Source organism: Seriola lalandi, unplaced genomic scaffold (genome assembly GCF_002814215.2).
Source record: "Seriola lalandi dorsalis isolate HSWRI2012SDOR001 ecotype SW California unplaced genomic scaffold, Sedor1 jcf7180002054890, whole genome shotgun sequence".
Lineage (NCBI taxonomy): Eukaryota > Metazoa > Chordata > Actinopteri > Carangiformes > Carangidae > Seriola > Seriola lalandi.
Genome location: NW_019525442.1, coordinates 201061 through 228819, shown reverse-complemented (window position 1 = coordinate 228819; position 27759 = coordinate 201061). Strand labels below are relative to the sequence as shown.

General features: G+C 38.7%; 1 protein-coding gene across 1 annotated transcript in view; it reads left to right on the top strand.

Annotated features, from left to right (window-relative positions):
• The first annotated feature begins 2504 nt into the window (after positions 1 to 2504).
• Positions 2505 to 27759, top strand: part of slc1a7b (solute carrier family 1 member 7b) — a 36129-nt gene continuing 10874 nt past the window's right edge. Inside the window, exons 1-3 of the mRNA XM_023429217.2 lie at positions 2505 to 2827; positions 16413 to 16492; positions 21212 to 21427. Of these exons, the coding sequence (XP_023284985.1) occupies positions 2687 to 2827; positions 16413 to 16492; positions 21212 to 21427 (437 nt within the window). The 5' untranslated portion in view covers positions 2505 to 2686. The remainder of the gene's footprint in view (positions 2828 to 16412; positions 16493 to 21211; positions 21428 to 27759) is intronic.

The following is a 27759-nucleotide window of genomic DNA, read 5'->3' as shown; positions in this document are numbered from 1 at the left end:
TAGAGAGTTTGAGTTTTACTTTGTTGAAGTAAGATGCTGTTCTTGTATTCACTGATTATCTGTCACTGGACATAAAAATATTTGCTTGTCTGTCCGATGCAAAGTCTAGTCAAGTGTAGTCTTTCTTTCAGATGTTATTTTTTAATATGTTTAACCATTTTTTCTTTAGGCATTGAGATAATTTGTTAGAAACTATTAAGTGACCTTTAGCAAAAGCTGGCTTTAATGGACTTTAAGTTAATTAAATCTGATGAATGTGGAAAGATAATTTGCCTTTTGTCTGTTCTGTGCATCAGTGACTGTGATCCTATATACATGTTTACATTTTTGCAAGCATTCTGCATTCACAGCTTTACTGCACACTTCACTATAATTTGAGCCAGAACACCTTCATTTGAGATAAGACTGACACATAAGTGAAATTACAGAAGCATCTATAATTTAAGGGTTTGTCATCAACTTAATAAATTTTACCATGATTTTCGAGCTTGGATTATGTTCACGTTTTTCTACAGTCTGTGGTCCGATTGAAGACGAAGAGGTAAAATTAGAACAGAACCAGGAAACAAAATTAGTGGAAATTAATCACTTCCTGTTTACTATAAATAATTTGAAATGAGTCAAATGATTTTTGAGTTCACGTATGCTTTTTAATTTAATGGTTTTGTGCTTCCTGAATAACATGTTCCTGAGTGGAAATGGTTGTGGGCCTGTTTTTGTCTTCTTCTGTGTGAAATCAACAACCCATTGTTTCAAAAATACCCGAATACTACAACAGTAGTTAGCGGTTCTGGAGTTTAGCAAACTCTGGTCAGTCTGGTCACTGAGTTTGACATTGTGTTTGTAATTTAAACAACAAGCAGCTCTTCAGATTTCCATTCACCTCCAGGAAGGTACTGAACACCCAAATTGCCCCCAATGATGTACAATAATATTGTGTGTGTGGTCATTAAGTTTAGCCGACTGCTACATAAATGCAGTCTATTTACCATTTATACTGAATGAATGAGTTTTGGATCTTATGGGCTATAATGAAATAAAAATATTGAAGAAAGATTTTCTCATTAAGGAAAGGTTAAGCTCCCAAATCACAGCTGTCATCCATAGGATTAGATTTAATGAACTGGAGCAAATTGGTCTGCTGGGCTATTATTGGAGCCAAAAACAGACAGTCAGTGCTCCTTTTCTATCCCTTCACATAGTCAGTTACAATTATTTGCCATCTCAGGTCTAACGGCGTATGATTTAAAGGCTTGAATGAAAAGAGCACCGATGTATAGTGGGGTCTATTCTGCAAAACACATTGTATGCTCAGTGAAAATAATGTCAAAATTTTTATGTTCTTAAAATCTGCACCTGGCGACTACACTATGGACAGGGATAGATAATTATTATGGCAAATAAGCTATACTTAAGGTATGGTTAGGATCAGGCTAAAGGCAAGAGTCAGAAAAAGGATCCACACACTGTGCTGATAGCTCCCAGTATTTTTTAATAAAGCAATTTTTTGATCTATGGGGATCTTAGTCAGGCAATGTCAAATGTCCCTCAGGCTGAACCAATCAGAGCAGAGCTGGACAACACTGTCTGAGCCTCCCACATGGGGGATGGGGCATGCCTCTATAGAGAGGACACAAACAACTTCAAGTAGTATAGTCATATGTTCCGTGTCCAATGTCAGTCTTGGGCATGTAACACCTTACTATTTTCTATTAAAATTGCTGGTAGCTATTACCACATGTGTGTATTCTTTATTTGACTCCTGCCTTTAGTGTGAACTTCTTGATCAAACACGTGTGAAATCTCATTTGCATGTCCGGGCTTTGCACCCTGTTTGTCCACGGTTAGGATCAGCCACCTACTTTGTTAATGATAATCCATCACCCAAACCTCCACACTCCTGCAACATTAAATGCACTCTACTTCCGTTTCACTGCATTGAAGGAAAATCCGATATGGATGAGATTCCTGAGGATAATGGGCTGTCAAAACGAACGCACATGGAGAAATGTTAGGATGAAGCTGTCAACCACGTTAAGTGAAATTGTTATTGTTGGAGACTTAATAGGTGCAAACTTGCTTTTGATCTGACCTTGGCCAATATATATGTTCTATTATCATTATATTGAGTTGCTGTTATGTGAAAAGAACTATCTTTTATAAAAATCTCAAGCATCCTCTCTTTTCTTGTCATTCTACCATGTTCAGGAGGCCTTTTAGGTTGCTCCACTCTGCTAACCTTTGTCAAATTGTTCATGGATCTTTAATCCAGCCTCAGACCTGTTTAATACAGTAGCGGTCTAACAGGATTGGGGATGTTAACCCCCAGGGACATGGTTGCCAGCTGTTCCATCCCCCTGACAGTGGGTCAGCACTCACAGGGCCACTGATGGGTGGAGCAGGGTGGGAGGGGATGCCTGGAAAGTGAGAGGATCTTCTTAGCTTAGTGCAGATTGCCGTAGCAAGAGGACAAGAGGGATGCTGAGCCCGAAGGAGCTGTAAAACATCACAGAGGATTGGATATTTCGCAAAAACATCCCATCCTGTCCTGGAGTTTTTCTTCATTCTCTCTCTTTTTTTTTTTTTTTTTTTTTAAATCTGTTTTCATCCTTACACCTGGATTTTAAGGCTCTTGGGTTGGCTACATTTATGGGTTGCTGAGAGGACACGGGACAAGTGATTCACGATGGCCGTGGCTTTGGACGCAGTGTGGGTGAGGGTGAAGAATGTCTGCAAACAGAACGGGCTCCTCATCATGTCGGTGATGGCTGTGGTCATCGGGTGTCTTTTGGGATTCTTCCTGAGGACGCGGCGTCTCACAGAGCAGGTCAGTCTGTCTGTTCACGTTCACTCGTGTGTGACGTCATGCAGGCAGAAGAGAGGGTTTAGGAGAAAGTCTGTTCTTTCAGTGTAAAACTCCAGGTGTTAGAGGCTGAGTGCTTCTTCTCATCCCGTCTCATGCTTTACTGCACAATTTCCCACTGGCACTAGGCCTTGTATTAGAATCGATCTCTGTGAATTGTGGTCATTTCGTGTATAGTGTTCATTTTTCAAAAGGACATGACTGCGTATTTTAATTTTGTGTCATGTCTGGGCCCCTGTCTCAATTCAGACATCTATGAGTTGCTAGCAGTTCCACCAGAGAGACATTTCCCCTCTAGATTTTTCTCATGCTTTTATTTAAATGGAAAAGTCACAAACATGACAATAAATTGGTGTTGCAGAACTTTGTTTCTGTCGCCCTTTCTCTCTCTTACCTTTTTCTCACAACGCCCCAGATTTATCTTGTGGCCCTTTGTAAGGGGCCTAAACTGTAGGTTGGAAACCACTGGACAAAAGAACGAAACCATCAGACTGTAAATAAAGTAGTCAAACTAGCTCCACCATGATCAGCTATGACAGTAAAATGCTGCTTACACATTAATGCATCAGTATTAATCTAATGAATTCGGGCAGATTTCCATTAATGTCATGAAAAACAAATTATAGAATTAAAATGTGCTTAGATAATATATCACAAGATCATATTGACAGTATGTTATTGTTGCATTGTAATACAGTTCAGACTCTTTCAGAAATTTATTTCAAATTCTAGTGGAGACCCTAAACTTTCCAAAAATAACAAGAATATGAGTCTGACCTTTGGGAAAATGTGTCTAAATGATTCACAAGATATCTGGAATATTTCTATTTGATGGAATTGTACAATCATAGGAAACTGAGGAAATTTTTGTGTTTGTGTAAACATCATATAGCTTCAAAACGTTGAAACCAGCAGATCCAGATTATACAGTATATGACAAGGTCAAACAGTGTGAGGCGAGATTATTTTTCCAGCTTTAAAGCTACACAGGGGAAATGAAGGGGAGCGACTGGGGAAAACTGTAATGGTTTGAATCAGAGTTGAATCACTATGATCTTTCCATCCTTTACTCAGTACTCAATATTAATTTTTCTTCAGCTTTGAGTTTACTTGCATTCACATGTTTTTATTATATTCAAATAAAAAAACTTCCTTTGCTGGTGGTGTAGCTAAAGTCAATGAGCTCAGTTCAGACAGATGAGCAAAACTTTTAAACTTAATTTAGTGAGCAGTGTTTTTATACACCCGCTGACCTTTGAACTAAATAGGAATACACAACCTGAAACTGGCTTTGATTGGTGTTTGATGGGTGGTGTGTCTGGTGATGTAGTCTATTTAATGACAGTTGCAGAAAATATCAATACACAAATCCAGGCTGTAAGAACAAACCCCCGAGCTTACAGTAAATACATGTGGCACTGTAACACTTCAAATTCAGGCAGCAATCAGCTTTGTGCAGGGGGTCCATAAACAAAAATGCAGCCTTTTATTTCCCATCACCCCTCTGATTAAAGCTTTGTCATATTCCCAAATAGGCCTAAAAATAGCCTGTGACTCCTTTACTTTCACAATAGGGGATTACAATCCAATCAAGCAAATGCCTTGCCTAATTGTGCATCAGATAAGAGTGCCTGTCAGTGGGACGCATTACAAGTCACACAGGAGGAGCAGACCTTTGTGTTATCTGACAATTTATAGACACTCTGGGCTAAGAGCTGAGAGAGGAAGTAGAGGCAATCTGTTTGAGTGTGTGCCTGGCATTAGTAGGGTCACATAATAAAACTTGACTTATTTCTGGGGAGAAATCAGACTGCGCAGGAGCTAAATGTTAAAAGATTAGACCAAATTTAAACATGGACAAATGACGTGATTCACAGACTCACAGACGCATGTTAAACAAGAGCACGCTGAGTGGAACTGTATGGTTGAATCTATGACATAAATCTGGATTATGGTATTAGAAGGGTCTGTAGAGTCACACCATCAGCTGCAGATTTCCCAGTCAGAGGGATAAAGACTGGGACAAATAACAACAGATACGATTATTGTTGAATATGGAAAGTCTACATAGAACCCTGCATGTATAAAAACATCATGAGGGGGGACAGATATATATATATATATATATATACTATTCAATGGTTAAAAATCAGTGTATAATGAGTACAGGACTAGAACTACACAATATAAACACATGAGGAAAGTGTGGTGAACCTTCCACAGTAATATGAACATATATATTTGAAGATCAGAGTTGTGGCTGCTTTTAGCTTTTAGTGACTGATAGCAGCAACAGTGTTGTCACCCACATACAGACAGGACAGTGACTTCTGCATGTTTGATTTAGAAAGCTATGATATGAAGGCAGATTATAGACATTTAACATGTTACACACTCGGTGGTCCCTTTACTACTACTACTTACTGCAATTCATTGGACTTCATCATATTGAGAAGTGTTTTCTGGGGAGGAATACTAGAGAAACCTCTGGGTACAATAGAGTACAGCAGAGTCAAGCACATTAGTACTAGAACTACTGTCTTCTATCACACATTACTATACCTGGATTTATTACTGTAATCACTGTTTTCATCACCCTGTCTCATTCATTTTATATAGGTTTGTATGTATGATTTATGTACTTGCGCACATGTGCTTTGAGACATTGTTGTGTTATGCGTTGCAGAGAACAAGACAAGTTGTCCCTTTTTAAATTTTGATGACCTTGTCAACAAAAACTGAAAAATACAGGTATTGTAAAAATAGATTTTATGGCAGAACAATTCCATTGGATAGAATTAGACTGTTGTGGAAAGGGGGAAACTGATTGTATAATGCATTTCTATTTGTCTGTATGCACAAACAAATGAACTTTGGTGTAAAGTACTTAAGTGTTAGGCTACTGCTTGAAAAGTTTCTACTTTAAAAACTGGAAGCATATTTGTTTATTTCTTTACCTTGGTAGCTGGGGTCCACAGAAAAGACTTTATCGACAACAGTCAAACAATTAGAAGAATACATCATCTTCTCAACCCTCCGCTACATCAGATACAGGCAGATTGAAAGCCAAATTGAGTCGCTGTCAGAAAGTGACGAGATGGGCCGGGGCTAGCTGGTTAGCATGCTTACTTCATTAGAAGAAAACACATGATAGAGACAAGAGTTAACATTAGCATTAGCTGGAGTCAGCTCTTGGTGAGTAAAGGAATGAAGTTTGATGCTGAACTTGCAACATATCTTCTAGAAGTAAACAGCTGTTAATGCTAATTTAAGCTATATAGCAGTAACAAAGCTTACAAATAGCTCCTTTAAAACTCTTTAGGCACACATACATACTTTCTGTTACACTTCCATAATTTTGCTGAGCTTCTGAAAGACAGATTTATAGGAACAATTGCCAAAATCAATATAACAGTAGCCAAAACATACCAAGTTTTAGTCCCTTCTACAAGTTAACCTCTAAAAAATGTTGGATCTTACATTTCCCAAACAATGGCTTTTTTTTAGACAAACTTTCATTTATAAATTTGTATTGCTAGTACAGCTGGTGTATTTGCAGTAGCTAAAACTAAATATCATAAGCAGACCTCTGCAACGTACGGTTCTGTTAGAGCACAAAAAGTCCAAACTTGAGAACCCAAATGAAAAGATTTCCATAGAAAAACAAAAATCTGTTTTGTCCTTCAGCAACAAGAATAGATTTGTTTGTTCCGTTGAGTCTCTGTTCCACCCAAACCAAACATCATTTGAACATGGGCAGTCCGAAGCGGGCATTAGCAAGCCCATACAACCTCCACTGCAGCTGCTCTAAAAGCAATTATGGTATTTAAGATTGTTTTGGGCTGTTTTTTTTTCAGATGACATTGTTTTCAAGCTGGGTTGAACTCTCATCTGTTTACAGTGGGGTTTTCAGTGAGAGAAATGTACCAAACAAAGCTGAAGTTGAGTATTCTTAAGAAATAATACCAGTTATTCAAGGTTTTGCTGATGGATTACAAGAACACAATCTAGTTATGTGTAGGTGTTGTTTGCATGATGAGCACATACAACAATGCTACCTTGAATGTAAATTCTTATTAGAACTGTAGAAGAACATTTCAGTAACTTTGTGATGTCACAACAAAGCAGTCACCACCCCGAGCCCTGCTCACCTGGACCCACTGTCCAGCCTTGCAGGATTTGGTTACTCTGAGTGTTTACCTGAAACTTGCTATTTTGTTATTCAATTAGTCAGAAAACAGTCAGCCAATCAGAAGAGAGGATCAGAACCTCTCTTCTGATTGGCTGACCGACCTGTTGTCACTAGAGCTCCGGAGAGAAGTTTGAGAGAGGAGATGTAAAACTACACTACACTGAAAAGGTTTTTGCTACTTAAAACCATGCATATATCTTCTTATGGATATCAACACTTCTACTAAAACACTGTGTAGTGTAAAATATGGGACCTTCAAATTAATTCAGCTACATATGACCAGCCTCCTCCTGGGTGCATTGGTATTTTACAGTTGAACTAATTCAACTCTGACTTCTGCTCTGCAGCTCTCATGTGTTTTTAGTATAATAGTGCAGTTTTAGTGCAATAACCACATTGTCATTTTTTTCTGTCTGTCATGTTATATTATCTTTACGTGACCTTGGATGTGTTTGGAAATGTACTTTGATAAATGAATCTTAACTCAAGGTCCAATTCTGAGCTTTTGACTGCATGCAGTCATCAGTGGGTGGAGTTTACGTAATAATGATAATAATAATAACAATAATAATAATAACAATAATACTTTTTTTGTATGGCACTTTTTAATACAAGTAAGTGCTCCACATGAGTCAAATATAAAAGATCCAAACAAATCAAAATAAAATGTAAACGTTATTCAAAAGACATCACACAATAAAACCTTTTTTATATAAATGTGTCTTAAGAAATTAGATGAAACGGGGAACTGACTCTGTGAATCTGATCTCCTCTGGCAAATTGTTCCAAAGTTTAGGGGCCCTGACAGCAAGGGCCCTGTTTCCTTTGGTTTTTAACCTAGACCTTGGAATGGCCAGCAGTTAGGCAGTGCAAGACTAGGACTAAATTTAAAATCACAACAGGTCCACTGTCGGTCCAGCCTCAGCAAGAAATTACAGAAATAATTTGAATCCTGTCAGAACTTTGTTCAGCTGCTTTTGCTCCTATTCTCTTGCTGATCCTGTCCAACAGTGTCAGTAAGTGGAATAGAAATCTTCTGTTCACTCAGGAGAAATACATTTCCTCAATTGCTTTCCAGTTTGCTTTTGCACTCCAGCAGCATAAAACCAAAAATGTACCATTTTATCAGCACACAGTCTTATCAATAGGAACCAGAAACTGGTGAAAATGAGAGAGTGGAGGAAGGTGTCGAGAGAAAGCGTCAGAACAGCAGGGAGATCTACTGTGACAGGATACTGCAGTTCTTCTGAGCTGATAACAATGTTAGCAGTGTGTGCAGCCAGAGAAAGGACCTCAGCACCCAGCCTTGAAAATGTAACCCTGCAAGAAAACCAAAGAGCATCAACACACTTTCACTCAGTCAAGCTGGCATGGAAGAGGCAGCTTTTTATAGGTATTTTAGTGTTGTATATGTGTTGAGATGTGAGATGTGTAGTTACTCAGCTATTGTCTCTAGCCACACATCCACTCCTATCTTTGTTTATTCGAACTGTACATACAGACTCCATAGCCTCACTGATAAATAATGAATCCCCTGACCAGACCTTAGATTTCCGCCATCACCTATGGTTGGCTCAGTTGTCATGGAGCTGTAAGCCATTATTTTGTAAAACTGTTCGAAATAAATTAGAATTGCAAATTATACACTGGAGGATTGCAAGATTCATGATCGTGGCAGTAGTTGTTTTCTTGTTGGCAAACAGTAATTGAGGTCAAACCATTACTATATTGAAAGAATATAGCTATGTGATTATTTTGTGGTGTGGAGAGAGCGCAGCTTTCACCTGAAACTATTGTTGGCTGTGCGTGAAAGATGCATTGTCTTGAAATTAATCTATCTTTGCGTTGCTACATGGAGAGTATGAAGTCTGTGAGACACACAGATTACATAAGCAGCCGCATCAGCGTTAGTGGTTTGGCTTAAGAAAGTGTAACACAGTTTTACCAATGAGAATAACAAAAGAAAGTTTTCAAAGCTGGTTTAGGAAAATTAGAGGAAGAATGTGGGAAAAAAATTGACATATTCTTTCTTTAAAAAAATGAAAATGATTAATTAGGATTATAAAATGCTCACTTCTCACTGTTCAGTTCAATACGCTGAGGGATTTTACTGCTACAGCCTTACTTGGTCTGGTACGGCCAGCTTAGGGAAGATTGTGTTACCAGACTTTATAGTCAGTTCACTGACTCTATGTATCCTACCTGCTTATGTTAAATGTCATAGCATTCACCGTTATCCCATGATAGTCATGGCTGCTGTTCAACAAAAAGGTATATATGGCATGTGCCATTATTTTCATTATTTTATATGACCATAACTCATAACAGAAAGCTCACTGAATCCATTCAACATGTTAAATCAACAGCTTCTGTATTATACAATTTTATAAAGTGCAAAGAAAAGAAGTGCCACTGTATTTCACGTCAACACAACAATTTTTATGTTTATATTTTCCAATATTTTTAAAGAACACAAACACAGCTTTTATTTGAGTGTGTTATGGTGGCCTCAAGTGACATTTATGGAACAATGAAGATAATCAAACCCTTGTGTAACAGTAGCAGTGATGAAGTTAGTGACCTGACTCAGTAATGTTAGTTGTACAGCAATATCTATGAAAAGGTTGCTAACATTAGCAAACATTATAAGCTACTGGTCATGCCAGACAGCGTAAGCCCAAGTGTATACCGAAGTTTTAATTACTTACAACTTTTAATTTGTATGAGGAAGAATATTGTAGTTTATATTCTGATGTTTCATATTGTTTCACGCTGATAAAACCTGTCAGACTGCATCTATCTTGCTGGTCCTTTGGAAACAGCTGCACTTGCCCCATGCACCACATACAACACACACACACACACACACGGGCAGATACACACCGACCCATATGCATAAGTGCAAGATGAGCAGAGCAGAAACAAACCTTCTCTGCTGTATTTGTGTGCTGATCCTGCTCTTATACAGCAAACTAAGCTCTCCCTGCTTAATGCCCAACTGAAAAGCTCTTTAGCTGACATTATGCACCAGCCTCGCCCTGCAGCCCCTCAATCCACCCTCCTCCCTGACATCCCTAACCTCACACTTAACTTCCATCAGCGATATACAATACACAACTTTTAAATGTTTATTAATCAGCAGATAGACACTGCAGGTTCTGTGTCAGCCTATTAGTCATAGCTGTTGCCTCTTGCTCGTCCTATTTTACTGGAAATAAGTGACTAAGATTTCTCATCGAAGGTTTAGACTTCCTGACTTCGTCCAGGCTTTTACAATGATAACAGGTAAGATGACTGTGAGATCATTATACATTACTACAGTCTTAATGACAACAGCAGCAACAGAAAAACTTCTCCATACAGCTCTGCCTGCTACACACAGATGTTGCACATGTGTCACAAATGGTAATTGAGTCACATAAACACTTTAGACTCAAACTGACAAAATTGGAAAAAAAAAAAAAAAAAGACTTGACATGACTTTAATAATAACTAGTGATTTCCTTTGGACATCAGCGATTACTTGATACTCTACCCAATAAAGGATTAGGTTGTTAAAAAAAAGAGCCGTTTAGAGAATCAGTTCTTTATTTTCTTGACGAGAGATATATTTTACCTGCAATTATCAGATTCAAATATAAAAGCTGAGCTGTGATCAACAAAAAATGGATTGCAACACTGAGAAAATCACAAATGGAAATACGACAACTTCCAACAGCATTCAATAAAGAATGGTTGATTAAGTTGAGCTCAAGTTATCAAAGGACTATCATTAAGATGTCTTTAATGTAGATTAGCAATTAGTAATGTTTAATTTGAACTGATGTGAGGCCAGCATGAAATTTAGTCCAACATTGACTCTGTTCCTATAACTCCAGAAGAACTTAGTTCTGCACCTGGACTTGACTTGAGACTTTCATACTTGTAAACATAATGACTTTGTTACCTGCTGCCATGTAACTGCAGAGGCAAAGCAACAGTGTATAAGACTTTTCCTTTTTTTCCTGAAGTATTTCTGGCTCCTGTCTGAATGTATTCCTTCAAATTTGCTTGCTTGGTTAATGGGTAATGCCCTTTTAGTGTTTTCCTCACATCATCCTACAGATTTTCACTGGGATTAAGTTTGGACTTTTGCAGGACACGCTGACACTTTTGAAAGCCATTGAGTCACTTTAGCTGTTTGTTTTGGGTCACATTAGGACATCATTTCCCTCTTAGATGCCACAGTTTATCTATGGAGCTACCATCCACTCTGCAGTAGTTGTCTTCAAGGTTTTGTCTGAATTTGGCTCAGTTTATTGTTCTCCTACTTCCTTCCTTTGGTGGCTGCAGGAGTAACACATACATTAGTGTTTCCATCAACCAGCTCTTTCCCATGGCCTGTCAGTTCCTCACACTGGTTCCATTTGTGGAGTAGAAGTGCAACAGTTTACATGAGTGTGAGCTTGTAATCTGTGCTCACAGTTTCCAGTGATGTTATTGAAATCTATTAAACTTTAATCTATGAACACACACACACACACACACACACACACACACACACACACACACAGTCTGCTCTGCTGCTCTGTTCATCATACGGAATAAAATAGATCAATTGTGCCTATTTTAAATGAAAAACATGTAAGTTAAATTAGTTCTAAAGTACATAAAATATCAAAGTAAGTATGGTTATGTATTAATAATAAGTTACTTTGATGATAATTAGAACACTATGGGTATAAACCCTTTTTTGAACACAACAGGAGGGTTAACTTGTTATCAAACAGTTGCTTAGTTACACATCCAGAGAGTAACATTAACATTCATTTGGAGTTTCTGTTCACCTGGAGACTGTGAGATCAATATCCACTCTGCCTCTAGCTCTGTTTTTGGTCTCTACTAACTCCTGAGGGAAATACATGACCTGGTTGCACTAGGTTAGCACTTTTTTTAGTGTTTAACCAAGCTCATGTTCTTTCATTAACTATAACTTTAACTAACTTTAACCGAGTGCTTCCCCTAAGTGGATCCCCTAAAACCATACCATGACTATAGTGATGACTTGGGAGGAAAGGAGCTTTTTCAAACTCCTGATCCACAGCCTGCCAGATTTTGACAGAGTGGAGATATGAGGTCTGGCGCCAGGGGATGGAAAATGTACATGTGACAGAAAACAGCTGTCCTCTGCAGCCCGAGATAGAGGCCAGTGTTAAGCCCAGTGGACACAGAGGTAAATACACAAAAAAAAAACCTGTGAGATCTGCAGACCTCTGCCAAACTGTCACCCACAACTCCTGGACCTTGTGTATGTAGCACTGGTTGTTTGTGTGTGATGTTTTATGGCTGCTCTCCTGGCTTCTAACTCCTCAAGTCTCTGGCAGAGCACACAGTGTATTGAGTAACAGCCTATGACTGGAATAAACAAAAAAGTTTAGTTTTTAATCGCTTGTTATCTTGCTGTGGGAGTGTCTCAGAATCAGTGGGAAGGGATTTCTTGCCTTATCTATCAACTTCTTCTTTCTCCCCTGTCATGCAGTCGTATGTTGATTTTGTGCTGTGCATCCAGATAAAAATGTGCATATTTCCCCCTTAAACCATATGTCCTGCTTAAGGGTCCCATATTGTATAAAGTGAGATTTCCATGTCCTTTCAATTATAAAACAGGTGTAAGTTCTGAATTAATACAGTGAATGTAACAAAGCGCTCAGTCCGCAGAGAAATGCCTGTATTCAGAAACTGAGCCTTAAAACGAGCTGTCAGGAGTTCTGTAACTTTGTGATGTCACAACAAAGCAGTCACTGCTCTCAGCCATGCCAAAGGCCCACCCACCTGGACTCACCATAAAACCTTGCCAAATTTGATTTCTCTGGGTGTTTACCTGAAATCTGCTATATTTTTATTCAATTAGTCAGAAAACAGACAGCCAATCAGTAGAGAGGTCCGGAGCCTCTCTTCTGATTGTGTTTATGTACATGTTTAAGTATTTTGCTTAATTGCTTGCATGCATTTGAAGCAGTTCAAATCACTTGATATTTTTTTAACAATATATTTTGTTAAATCCGGCTTTTTTCAGATTAATATACTAAACTTGTAGCAAATGCTGCATGTTGCAAAATCAAGCATCACAAATGAACAAGGGACAGAAGAGGGTGAATGGAGTCTGGATATGCTTCTGTCAATAGGCCAATCAAAGGAGGCATTTTTATTATTGTAACTCATCAGTCATTTTGAAGGATTAATGCAGGACAGCACTTTCGTTGAGGTCTCTAACACTACATTTTCGCGAAATTGATGGGACAGCAATAATGAGACAGTGTTTCATTCCAAAAAACATTTTGGCTCTCTCTCCCACACACCTTACATAAAGAAAAGCAGATGGTTCTCTCTGCAAAGCTAAAACATGAAAATTACCTCAGGTGTATATATTACAGTACATCGTTGATTAACGATCGGCTTAATTTTTGAATACAATTAAATACAAGCTCTGTAAAACACTGCCAGGTCAGTGGATGTACGCTAAAAGATGCCATCAATACCTTTTTCCCTACAGGATGTAACCCGATGTGACCCGGAGTTTAACCACTTTCACTCTCAGCCAAACTGTCTCAAAAGAATCACCTACCCCATAAATATATTCTTTATTTATGTGAATGTGACTATAGCCACTGGACTTTTAGCAAACATAGATTGAAGCACCATCAGTTGCTTAGTTTAGATTTCCCCATAATGCACCTGTTACGTTGTTTATTGTGTTTGATAGCACTAAAGGAGGATTTATACGTCTGACACTTCACAGTTTAAGTTGCCTCTATCTCTCTGGTGTAGGAGATGACTTTAACCCACAGGAAGTGATTTTCATGGCCACCTGAGGGCAGTGGAAACAATTTATGAACACAAGCTCAACATATCATCACATTTTAAGTCGATATTACACATTTTTTAGCAGATAGTTTCTTGTTGACACATCCAGCAGCTACGGAGCAACATTATCATTCATTTGGAGTTGTTTCTGTGGCCATCTGAACCTAACCAGCTGCTGAGAGAAATATCTAGAAATATCTCTAACTGCTCCTCTATGTTCACCAGTTACCTTTAAACTGTGTTTGTCTGCTGGTCCTGAGCAGTGATTCACAGTAGGATTTTAAAGGCTTTTCTTCGAAAACAGCTGCCTGATGTGGGCGAAAATGGTGCCGTCAGAGTGGTTAGAGTGAATCACAACAGTACAGTTTACGGGCCAGAGTGGTAAAGGTAATTGAGCAAACCTCGTTAGCCATATGTTTCCTGTAGGTGTTGGTGGAGGCTATAACACTGCTAAAAAGAGAGTAGATAGGCTTCTGCAGTATAAATCCATCAGATATAGAGAAACATGTCTCCAAATAAATGTTATTGCTTATCTGTGTCTACTGGATGTGTAATTAACCAACTGTTTGTTAACACATTCACCATAACAGCTTTAGGAATATGTTTTTCAGGTTGGTGATACCAGTCTTCTGCTGCCAAGATGTCAAAACAAATCTATTATTGCAACTTTAAACTCCAATGAGTCAGTTTGCAGTGGAAATGGCTTTGCTAGATCACAAAATACAGCCTGTCTAGTCTTACTGATGATTCTTCAACTTTCTTGATGTCGTCCTCAGCTGTGTAGTTTAACATTTTAAAGATGTGTACATTAACAATAGACCTTATGTGCGTATAGCTGCCAACAGAAATCTCTTGTAAGTATAAATCTTGTTACACTTAAAGGATATCAAGACCCAAATGCAAAGGCAGGTAGATGCGGTGAAGATGCTTTTATAAAAGAGAACGTCCAAAGCTTACAGGCAAGTAAGCAGGAACATAAACATCCAAACACAGGTAACAAAATGGGAACAGATGCTCAAGGTAAAACAAGGACACTAAACAGGAACAAACCCAGAAAATCCAAACACAGGTTTGTCTTGAAAACACAATGATTGGGAGAACAAAGACTAAATACACAAGGGAGGCAGAGATAATAGAACACAGGATCATGAGCAAACAAAGAACCTAAGTAAGACAACCAACAGACACACAAGGTAAGTAATATCATAATGAAACAGGAAATATAAACAGTCCAATCAAAGAGTCACTGAAAGGGGCAGATATGACAAATTCAACTTCTGACATTTAATGACCACAGCAAAGTCCTGTAACAAAGAAATCAAAAGGAAGGCTCACTTCTTTTATGAAACAGAAAAATAAAAGTTTTTCATGATGTGCTGACGAGGAAAATTAAAAAATTTAAAGAATGACAAAATGTTGAAAGATAAATAAAATAGTGTGTTAAGTTCTATACCTGAATGAAAAAAGAAGAAAATGAAAAGATACATACATTTTTGTGTGGTGGGTATCTAACAAATTCACAGTCTTTTTATTATGAAATTGTCTCTCTCTGCTTTCATTCTTTCCCTGCTAAGCTGCCGCGGAGAGACAGACAAAAGAGGACATATTATACTTGTAAATTTGGAAGAAACTCATTTGATTTGTCGAACTCAACTCGACAGATGCTACATTTTGTATTAGATTTGGCTGAAATTTGGAGTTCATTTTTGCACAGAATGAGGACTGTGTATTTTGTCCCACTCTAAGAATGGGTCTCTTTGTTGTCCAGTATGGTCAGGAGGAACCACTAAAACCTCAGCACACAAACATTTTCAAAGTACACGGGCATGTGAGGACTGTTTTAGGACATGTGAACCTACCCCCTTTAAGCATTGACCCTTTGAATTCACAGAAGAAATTGTCTAACTAATATCTACTTGATATTCAGATGGCACAACCCACACTATTATCAATGAAAAAGTTCATAATGCAGTAGCTATTACTCTCTTTGCCTGAAGGGGGCGACATCAACAAGTGCATTTCCAGGTCTAAGTTGCTGCTGCTGTTCTTTCCTCAAGGTGGCGCATTTCTGAGTGAGTTACAGCAAAGTACTTCATAGCGGCTCCTGACGCCTAGTAACCTTGACAGCACGTAACGTTATAAGACCCTTGGTTGTAACAGTTGTACTGTTAGCTGTTGAACTGAGCTGAAACATCATAGTCATAGATTTTTTTTTTTTACCTAAACCTAACCAAATGACAGTAATGGCTGACCATGTCACTTTAATATCAAAAAGATGAAGGAAAATAGAGATGATTCAAGCTTTGCCATTTTCTTATCAAGTAGGGTAATGGGTTTTTTTTTTTTTTTTGCTCTTGGTGATGTTGCAGCCACCTTGATCATTTCCAGCTCCGGAAGTACTCCAGACATCCTAATAATGGCTCATTCAGGCCAGCTACTTCGATAAAATAAAGTTCAAGCCGTCTTCCTTAAAATTACCTGCTACCATCTCTTCTTGTTCTCTCTTCCTGGCAGGAGGTGAAGTATTTTCAGTTTCCTGGGGAGCTGCTGATGAGGATGTTGAAGATGTTGATTCTCCCACTCGTCGTGTCCAGGTAATGACAACTATCTCCAGCACTTCATTAAGATATGATATGATATGATATAATATAATATAATATAATATAATATAATATAATATAATATGATGATAAAACCAGTATACAACCCTCATATCTTTAACCCACCTGCCAACTTCTATTCTCACTTTTTGTCACTGGACTGATGAGGAACGCTGCACATAATTGTGTCAGCTTCTAGACATCAGCAGGTTGCTCTGATCATTTAGACCTGGCACTTTGGTAAAAAAAAACATTCCCTCTCCTAGGCATATGTATTTTTATTGAAGCAATTTCAGCCATATAGGTGATACAGATAATACATTTCAGTCGCTTCATTTTCTATAACAAAAATAAGAACAAATGGTGGAACAGAGGACAAGAACACAAACATATCCACTCTAACGAACAAGATCCTGTAAGACAAGTGCAAGTGCTGAAATAAAGGGGATGGACATAGTCAGATTCAGTGCGAGTTGTTGAGGAGGTTTCTGGGTTCATAAGCAATAAAGTGTTTCTGAGGTTTCCTGAGTGTTGTCCAGTGACTCTGAAGTGCCCAGTATAATCAACTTGGGGCCATGATACAGTGTCCTACCCACTACAATGGAAAGGATGTTGAAAATATCCTCCCAATATTTTGTCAATTTTGAACAGCAGAGCAAACTATGTAACAGGGGTCCTTCAGCAGAGCTTACTTCCTGTTTACTTTCTGAATAGTACAACCTATGCAGTACCTTGAATTGTATTAGACAGTGTCTAGCATTGGACGAACAAGTGTGTATATACTGTGGACTATCCTCCCAGATGTCTCCAGAGATCTCCTCACCCAGCTCCTTTTCCCATGCTTGCTTGATATTAACTGTGGGAGGAGAATTTAGGCTTTGAAACTTGTCATGCAAAAACACTATTAACTTTTGGAGCTTGGAAGCAACTTAAGACAATGATCCAATGTGTCTGGTTCTGAGGTGATAACGTCTGGTAGATGTTGTTTAATATAATTTCTCACTTGTAGGTACATAAAGAATTTAGAAGATGGTAAGTTGTGCTTTTACTGCAACCTTTGAAAACTGGCAAAGATATTGTTTATATACAGATCACCTACTGAGTGAATACCATTAAGCTCCCATTGCGTGAAAGCCCTTGAAGAAGGGAGGAAGGAAGGATTATTGGACGGAGGTGTAAAACATTGCCTCTCCAATAAAATAGATTTTGCTCCCCACTTATTTCTATGAAAAATGTGTTGACTGTCGTTTCAGAATTGACCCTGCCTTGTTTGCTGACGCACAAAATTGCGAGGCTCTTCGATTCCCGGCCAATTAGTACCAGGAAGTTTAAGAGTTATGTTGCCTCAGTATATCTGGGTTCAAATCTAGAGATAAGATTAAAGTTGTTCAGGTTTTTGAGTATTAAGCATTGTGCACCTTTAGGCCACAAAAAGGAAGTGTGTGTGTGTATGTGTGTGTGTGTGTGTGTGTGTGTGTGTGTGTGTGTGTGTTTTACTCACTGTGTATGCCTTATCTTCACAGTATGTTGTATTTGTATCAGGAAAAATAAAACACCTTGAGATGATAATAGAATCTTTATCAACCTGCTGAAAAATTATTAACACTATTAGGCATTAAAATCAGGCTCTATCAGCCAAGAAATCTTTTTTATCACTTTCCTCAACGTTGTGAGATACAGCCTTTTTTTGACATTTTCAGGTTTTAAGGTTCTCAGGAAATAATAAATGAATCATGATGAAAATCTGGCATATTTCCTTTTTTTCTATCATAAGCTAGTGTGTGTTTGTGTGTGTGTGTGTGTGTGTGTGTGTGTGTGTGTGTGTGTGTGTAGGGTTGTTTTGCACTGGCAGAGGTATGTGCTCTACTGAGTGCATTCTAGTTAAGTTATTAATTAGGCAGCTCATTCACTGTATGCCAAATGAAAAGCAGTTTAATCATGTGAATGAGTTCAATGACTGAATTCAAGAGAGAGGGGAGAGAGATCCCAGAATGTGGCATCCATTAATATTTCTGATGATTTTAGTACCTCCAGGAGTGAAGTACTGTATTAACGCTATGCAAGTAAAACACATGCATATAAATAAATATTACAAAACCATTAAAGCGAATTCACTGGTAAAATATCTTAATTTTTTTAGTGCATATGCACCTCATTTATTAAAAGTCAGCTTCTGGCAGCAAATACTGTATCAATGGAGATGACTCATCTGATGTAATAAGGTCACCAGCCTTCGTCTCTTAATGAAACCCTGGTGCTTCTTAGATTTCAGGATTCTGCTGATAATGAAGAAAGAAGCTGGAGCTCATGGATCATCGGTTAAATGATCAAATTGGTCAAATTCTGGTTAGAAAGTATATGAATCATAGGCATGACATTATCACTAATAAATTATGCACCAATGCAAGTATGTTAGCAATAGGAATTACATAACAATCCAGGAATCCAGGCAATGTCTACAGTGAGCTCACATAAGTGGTGACTTTTGATGAACTGATATGGTTCCCACTCTTTCATATGTTGTGTTAGATTCTATCATTCATACAGAACAGATGTTTTGAGTGTGTGTGTGTGTGTGTGTGTGTGTGTGTGTGTGTGCACCATTAACTCTGATGTCTCTCCTCATGGTTACTAACACTCAATCTTATTTCTAAAACATTCAGGAAGTGAGAATCAATCATATGAATAACTTAACAGATTAGAAGCAGCAGCAGCAGTTCAGACTTCCCCTCTGAATTCTTTGCCTTTGTAGACCATGTGCAAATATTCAGGATAAACAAAGCAGCGCCTTAAAGAGGCCGACAGTAGTCTGAAATGTGATTGAACAATAACATTTAATAAAAGAATCACTTTGAACCTTGTTTTAGTTTATTTATTGCGCAAAGAGTGGGAAACAACTAGAGTAAATTGAATGAATGAATAAAAAACAGGCAACAGATAAAACTTATCTTGAGGAAAATGCAAAATAACAAATGAACAGAGTTTCTGACAATTTCATAATAACACAGAAAAGAAAAAAAAATCCAATAACAGTAGTTTTGTCTTTGGTGGTGAATATCTGATCTGTGCACATGGGTGTTATGGAAATTATTGGCTTTGAATAGGCCAGTTTGTCCAACCATCATGTTATGCCCAGTTCATAGATGTTTTGCAAGAAAAACAAGGTTAAATTAATTCTTAACTTAATTAAAACACTAAATGTCCGAATCTGAACATTTAGTGTTTTACAGCCACAAGGTGAATTACATGAGTATACAATATCCTGGCACACTATTATCAATGCAAAAGTTCATAATGTAGTAGCTATTACTCTCTTTGCCTGAAGGGGGGCGACATCAACAAGTGTATTTCCAGGTCTAAGCCGCTGTTGCAGGTATTTTTCTTTTCTCAAGGTGGCCCATTTCTGAGTGAGTTACAGTGAAGTGCTTCATAAGAGCTCCTGTCGCCTAGCAACCTTGACAACACTACACTTGGACTCTTGGTTGTAAAAGTTGCACCATTAACTGTTGAACTGTAGTGAGTGACAGCGAAGTATCTCCCATGTGAGGTTTAACAGTTTAACATGGGAGTTTTTGACCTAACCCTTGAACCCAAACCAGAATGTATCCTTTAACTAACTATACTTACTTTAACTCAAGCCATGATCTTTTCCTTCAACATAACCAAGTAAGGGTTTTTTGTTTATCTGAACCTAAACAAACCTTAACCATAGTGTTGGCATAGACTCAGCGCATGCCAGTTTGTGGCGAGCATACCTCAACCTGTCACTAAAAGCAGCACACCCTCAATTATGCATAACTTTAAGCCTTAATGAAATTTAACAGATATAATTCAGACCAAAACTGTTGGGTTTTTTTTGTACCAGGCTGTGAACATTATCATTTCTGCTTTTAAGTTGTTCATTTTTAAATAGAGGTCAATGGCAATTGACTCTTTTGGAACCAGCCTCAATTGCAGGAACTTTGGTGTTGGCAGGAGGTTGTTGCTTGATCATTTTCCACAGTGATTTGTAACAGACAAATAATGCTCTCCTGCTTATCGGCGCAGCAGATCAGAAAACCTTTCTGTGTCATCCTCGGGGACATGGACAAATAATGTATTTTGTCATTCAGTTTGGAGGACTTGTTCGGTGCCTTACATCTTAAAAAAAAAATAGTAACATTGAATTAATCATGAATGCCCAACCAAGGTTTTAACCTTTTTTTGACCAAGGAAATAGCTGTTGAGAAACAATCTCACCACAGCGTCCATTTGGTAATTGTTATGGAGGTTGATTATATTAAATGATCTTCCTCTGCATGATGTTGTCATGTAAATGTAGTGATCATTCTCCGCCTTGGAAATAGCAGTAAGGAAAACAATCTCACTGCAAGTTCCAACGTCTGAAAATACTCAGAAACAAAGTGGAAATTTTTTTGGGCAAATTGCTCGTGAAAATAAAAATTGTGAAATTACTTAAAATTCCAGAAGAGTTACAAAATGAACCTTGTTGTGAGACTGAGTGCATGTCCAAGTTCATTTTTGATTAGGTTTTTTTTTGATAAATTGTGGGGATGCATTTTTCTCTATAGGTTGGCAATATTGTCCAAACTCTTAGCCTCCTAAAACTCTTGTTAAGTGTATTTGTTTTGTGCCGACAAGTTGATATTTTGGAACTACATGGTTTTCAAAGAACGTATGACATTTGTGTCTAACTAATGTTTCCTCTTCCAGTTTGATGTCAGGACTGGCTGCCCTTGATGCCAAGTGTTCCAGCCGGCTTGGTCTGATCACAGTGTCTTATTACCTGTGGACCACCTTTGTGGCCGTGATAGTGGGGATCATCATGGTCTCCATCATCCACCCGGGTGGTGCAGCCCAGAAAGAGGACTCTGAGGACAGTGGCAAGCCCATCATGAGCTCTGCTGATGCTCTGCTAGACCTCATTCGGTAAGACCACCGTCATATCCGTCGTGACATTAGCCTACATGTGTGCACCATCAACAGCTGACTCCTACTTCATGATTCCAACATAATATGTGAACGTTTTGCATTTAATTCAATTCAAACAATTCAAAATTCAGAGAGAGACATTGACTATTGCACATATTGTTGTATTCAAGCACTGTCAGACTGATGGCAATAACACTGATACGTATAGATGTAATAATGATGCAATGATAATAATAATAATGATAATAACAATGATTATGATGCAAGGAGAGATGAAGTAGTCGGTGTGTCACTATGGTCACCAGCTGCCACATGAAGCACATGCTGTCGGGTTTTTCTAACCTTAAAGGGAATCTCATCAGAAGAAGTCCACATCCACCATGTCAAGTGTTTCTGTTCCATTAATCAGTCACTTCAGCACAGATGTTGTTAGCTGGTCTGCAATGTCACATCAGGGGGAGGATACTTAGCAGAGAACAAACAGGGTATGGGAGGGCTGCAGTGAGCCACCATCCTCAGGAAAACTGCACACTGAAAGCTTTACACAGATTATTTCTGTGCATCAGGGGATTTGTGTTGTCAAGGTTTAAGGGCGATGCATAGAGTTCTGTAAAGACGGAAACACAGGAGGGGCTCACAAGAGGATGAGGTGTAAGGTTTTGAGGTTCTGCTCCATGTTGAATCATTAAGTAGATTTATTAGATTAGTAGATTTGTCAGCTGCACATTCATGCTGCCCATCTCCTGTTTTACCACATCACGAAGGTGTTCCACTGGACTCAGATCTGGTGACTGCGGAGGTCATTGAAGTTCGCTGAACTCATGTCATGTTAATGAAGCCGGTTTGAGACGGCTTTTGCTTTGTGACATGGTGCATTATCCTGTTGGAAGTAAACATTAGAAGATGGTAAATTGTGGCCATAAAGGGAAGCACTGACTTCTGCTGTTGTAGCTCATCTATCTCAAGGTTCTACATTATGCATATATATATATGTATTTCTCTTTTCATCTTATTATTGAATCATATTATTCTTGACACTTTGGAAATAGCTAACTGAAATGAATTGAAAATGAATTGAGGGAGAGAGAGAGCAGCATGTCAGTAATGAGTCCCAATGAGGAATGTGGAGGATCTGAAGGTTTACTTCATCATTATTGTTGCACATCAGCATCACATTATCATAGGTTTGCAGGGGTACTCTAGTAATTTAGAATTGCACTTCCACATAGTTGTGGGACTTTTTGAGAGACAGCAGCAAAAGAATGCAACTTGTGTCATAAAATCCTTGCCGTCTGGTAAATATGCATGTTTTTAAAATTCAGTTTGTAACACAAACTCTATGTCTCTATGCCGAGCTGTAGAGCCACACGATTAACATGCAACATTTTTGTGGCAATCTCGCTGATTTCAGTCCTGGTTGATTTGGCGACGCTTGTAGTTACTGTTAATTAGCTGCTGGTTCCAATTCTGGGAACAGCAAAACAAACATGTCGTTTTAATAAAGAAGTCGGGAAATAATGGGCCTTCTTTCATCATTCTGTGAGCAACTGTGATCTGATTTTATGCTGCACAGGGCTCGAGTCAGTAAACAGCAATGCACAGTGAAACAAGCCGGTTACCTCTCTGAGACGTTAAAGGTGTGCAGATTGTTGCCTGCAGCTTTTCATCCAACAGCTCACTGTGGCTGCTGCGTCATGGTCCATTACTCCCTGAAATATTCCACACTGATCTGTTTTTAAACATGTTTTGGATGAACTATCATGGTAAGTGCTGAGCTCCATTCAATTCAATTCAACTCAAGAACTCTTATTTGTCACCAGGGAGCAATTTAAAGGGAACATAGAGAAGACATTAAAGTACATACAAAATATGCCAAAAAAAGACCACACAACTAGTGGCAAGAAAAACTGTATATACATTAAGAAAGACAAAAAGAAACATGACATAAGTGGAAAAAGAAAATCCATAACGGTGCAAAACAAAACCAGAAACAGCTTTGGGGACAAATGTTGCCCTTCTCCTCTGTGTCCTACAGCCGGGGCGCCCTGAGGGGAGCCACTCAAATGCAGGAAATATACTGAAATATTTAAAGCACACACACATTGTCATATCTAACACCCCCATATGAACAAAGTACAAATGGGTGTATGCACAGCATGTTCCCATGTCAATATTTCTGACAGTTGTGGCATGTAGTCAACAAAAATACAAACAACAGCAGCTCTCCACATGCACCAAACCTCTCGACACTACAGGTGGCACAGCAGCCGTGGGTCAGCTTTCTGTTGTGCAAAAATAATGTGTTCCTCATATGCTATTCTATTGCTTTACTGCTGTCAGTGCTTTATGTTCTCAATATACTATACCATACTATATCTAATAGACTGTTTGGATTTGCCACAAAACCTGAGACAGGATTAAAAATATTGGTTGTCTTAAGCTTTTCAGTTCCTGTACTGGGGGATGACATCATTGTTGACCACTAAACATTTAATCTTCTTTGTCAGGAAATGTTACTCAGATTTTCAGGCCCAGTACCAGTAAACAGAACTGTTAAGGCTAAGCTTGCATTGTGCCTCTGTAAGTATTTGTTTGGTTGTCTAATCCAAACATTTTTATTTGAGGCTCTTGGGGTGAGTCTTAGTTCAGGCCATGAATCAGACATTACAGAGCTGTGAAGGCAGACTGAATGCATCAACAGGTAAAGTCAGCATAAACTCTAACAGTGGGACTTGTTCACAAATGCATGTTTGTTTTAAAGGTGTTTACAGGCAGTGCTGCCAACTTAGCGCCTTTGTTGTTACATTTACCAACTTGTCAGACCACTTTAGTGACCTTCTTTCCTAGCACCTCGCAAAAAATGCAGCTGCTTTTGGTTAAAACGTAACTACTTTCTGTAGAAGACAGTCACCAGTTTTGCACGTTAGCTGGGCTTTTCCTCCACAGGCATAACTCACTATGCCTCTCATTCAATCGACCAGCTTGGAAGTGACTGTTCGTTGACTTGTAGTCTTAATGGGCCACGTTTCAGTCAGTATTTCAAACTTGTTCTGTTGTCTGACAACAGAAACAGAAAAACATGTATATGAAAACCATCTCATCACCCTTTATGCCATGATGGAGTATTAGGGCCAAAATTTGGGGGAAAAAAAATTTTCCTTTTAAAAAGTTATGTTATCATATTTCTGGGAAACCTGTAATATTGCATATTGTAATATTTCTTATGTAGTCTTTTGCACACAAATGGATGGTTTACGCTTTTAAACTGTTGTGCCTTATTGGTTTTCTTTGGCTTCATGTTTCATGTGCTTCATACAAGAAACATTTCAAGTGGCTTATGATGGCAGGTTTGGAAGATCCTACAGCCTCTGTGAAACATAGGCCAGGTCACCGCAGCTCATTTTTTATCTCAGCTGATCTGATGAACAGGTTCATGACAGAAACAAAGATGCTCTCTTCAAAGTTGTTTAGGGCCTTCATTGTTGTCTCAGCACGACACCAGTGGAATGAAAGGAGGATTTGTTGCTGTTGGCACTCTTAAATCTTCCTAGAGGTATTCCTTATGAGTCATGCTCTGTTTCTCTGTTACGGCTGTTGTAAAAGTTTGTGTTTGGACCCGAAAGCAAACTCAGACTAAGGTGGGGTAGGGTAAATGGTTTATTCACAAGCGAGTTTCTCTGGGGAAGCTGATGGCTGACTGAGGAGTGGCAAAGCTGAGCGGCTGAGGATGAAAAGCAGCGGTCAAGGCAGTGGGTTTGGCAGTGGTGGTGGTGAAGGCCGAGCCTGGCTGTTGCTGGGATTCGCTGAGCGGACAGAACAATCTGGCATGAGTGGAGAGTGGCTGGGATTCTTGAACAGGTTGCTTGATGAGATGATGGGTAGCAGGTGTGGAATGATGCCAGGAGAGAGAAACCACGCCCACACACACAGACACACACACACAGTGAGTGAAAACATGGAAACACAAGAGAAAAAACTCTGTGGCAGAGCCGTAACATTCTCTTTGTCTTTGGCTTTTCTTCCTTCTGTTGGATCTTAATACGGTCATTGAGTGCATAAACAAAGTCTGTATTGGATTAGAGGCTGAGCTGTTTTTGTTGTCCTGAGGTTTTCAGTCCTAGTTTTATCCAGATTCTTGAACAAGGATACAATTCAGACCATACAAGATAACAAGAAAACATACAAGAAAACAAGGGTTTTGGATTTATTTTTCAAATGTGTTCAACAAGAGTTTGTCTAAATAGAGATTAGAGATCAGAGATACTATTTTGTAGTTGAGAGTCTTATAAAAAGGTTATATTTTGTTATTTTAATGGTATACTTTTAGGAAATTAATGTATTCAATGCTTTGATGCTGCAGGTTCTGTAAATGATTGTCACTGCCACTGGACCACCAGCATCTCAGACCAAAACAAATGCTTCATTGGCCACACATCCGGCCTCTGTTGCAATGCAATTAGCCAGTTAGTGAAAGCAATAATAGTAAGAGTAAGTTAGCTAACGTTAACGTGTCTACTTTAACCACTCACTGATAAAAACAGACATGTCACATTATGTAGCCATCAAGTTACTTACACATTAAGGAGAAGAAAACACAGTTCAGAGTCAAGCTGTAGCTCTTCAGCAGCTTGAAAGTCACTCCATCGCACTGAAGCCAGACCAGTATTGGCTCCGCGCTCAGACTGGGAAAGAAATTCAGCTTTGGACTTATGTGTTGGGACCGGCCACACGAATGACACTGACAGAGCCTGTAAACACTTTTGGATGTTTGGACAATCCACCGGGTAATCAGGATTTGAGCTGGTAGTCCCCATGGTCATTCCACCTGTGCTCTGGTCTCTCCTTTTTAGCCTGTTTCTTTTCAGTGGAGAAAATTCTGGAAGGTCGCTTTAACCTCAACACTGCCTACTGCAGTGTGCCATCTTGTGTGTGGACGGTGCCTGTGTGTTTATAAACGGGGGCGGGGGACCAGTGGTTTAACAGGAGGGACTCCCATGCACCAACATGTACACGTACGTGCGCTAACATGCACGTGCAACCAGACCAGCTACCAAAGCAGAGAAACTCACAGTGACTTTGTTCTCTGCTCAGGACGCCATGACTCGAGTATATCTTCACAAAGAAAATAGTTGTTTGCTGCTGTATTATTGTTTAAAATCTCATTTACAGAACCTTTAATATATCTGTTAGTATTTTATGCTTTGGTTGTATTTTAGAAACAGGGTATGTAATTGTGTTCTGATAATTAAATTATGATATAGGGTTTTCCTGGGTGTCACTTGTAAGTGATCCATATTTTATTATTAAGTTAACACACCTTCGTGTGTAATGAAGTTTGTGCAGCAGTTAATGGTAACATTAAAAGAGTGTGTTTCAGCCATTATTGTCAGACTTCATCTAGCTTTTCATGTTTTATACTTCCCCCTCTCTCCAAACAGCAGAGCATCTGGTGAGAGCAGTGTAGTGGATGTGACTCTTTGGAAAGCAAACCCATTGTTGTCTGGGGTAAAAGTTAAAGTTTAGATTGGGCAACCGAAGATATTTGGATCTTTTTTATACACAGTCTTTGATTTGGAGAAGGTTAGAGCGAGGTTTTGGTCATGGTTAAACAAATCAGATTTCGCTGACAATAAAACATTCTTTCAGCTGTTTCTTTCAGTTAACCTCCTTTTTCTTCATTTGTGGGATATCATAAAAATGAGAAAGTGTTGTTCTAAATAACTCTGAGCATGATGTGAGGTCAAGCCTGAAGAATATGTGTTTCCAATTTCTGTATTGCCCAACTTCAGCAGCTGCAATCAAACAGAACAGCAAGCGAAGAAATGATCTCAGCATGATTTGGTTCGTGTAGACATGCAGGGTACCTGACTTTCACCCGATTGCATTGAGTGAAATAGCAGGAGAGTGATTTAGCCTGTAGCTACAATTGAATATTCTCATTTTATTTCTGTTGTTTTTTTTTCCTTTTTCCGCCACCTCTCCTGGAGAGAGCTTCAACAGTGAGAGCTGCACTGTTCACTGTTCACTGTCCACTGTCGCAGCCTCCCGCTCTGTGTTATGTCCATAGAACTGGGATGTTTTCTTTGGAACCTGCTGACTATGACTCATGGCCATTTCATTTACACCAAAGCAAGAAACTTTAAAACATCCCTTCAGCTTTGTAGTAAAGACAGATCTAATTATATGAAAAATAAAGCATTTATATTGTTACTTGTGAGAGAAAAATCCCAGTATACTAATATTAACACTTATTAAACTTATTAAAGCATACGGCATCTGATTCTTTGCTTCCTTTCTTGTTTTTCAACATTTTGACACATAAAGAAAAT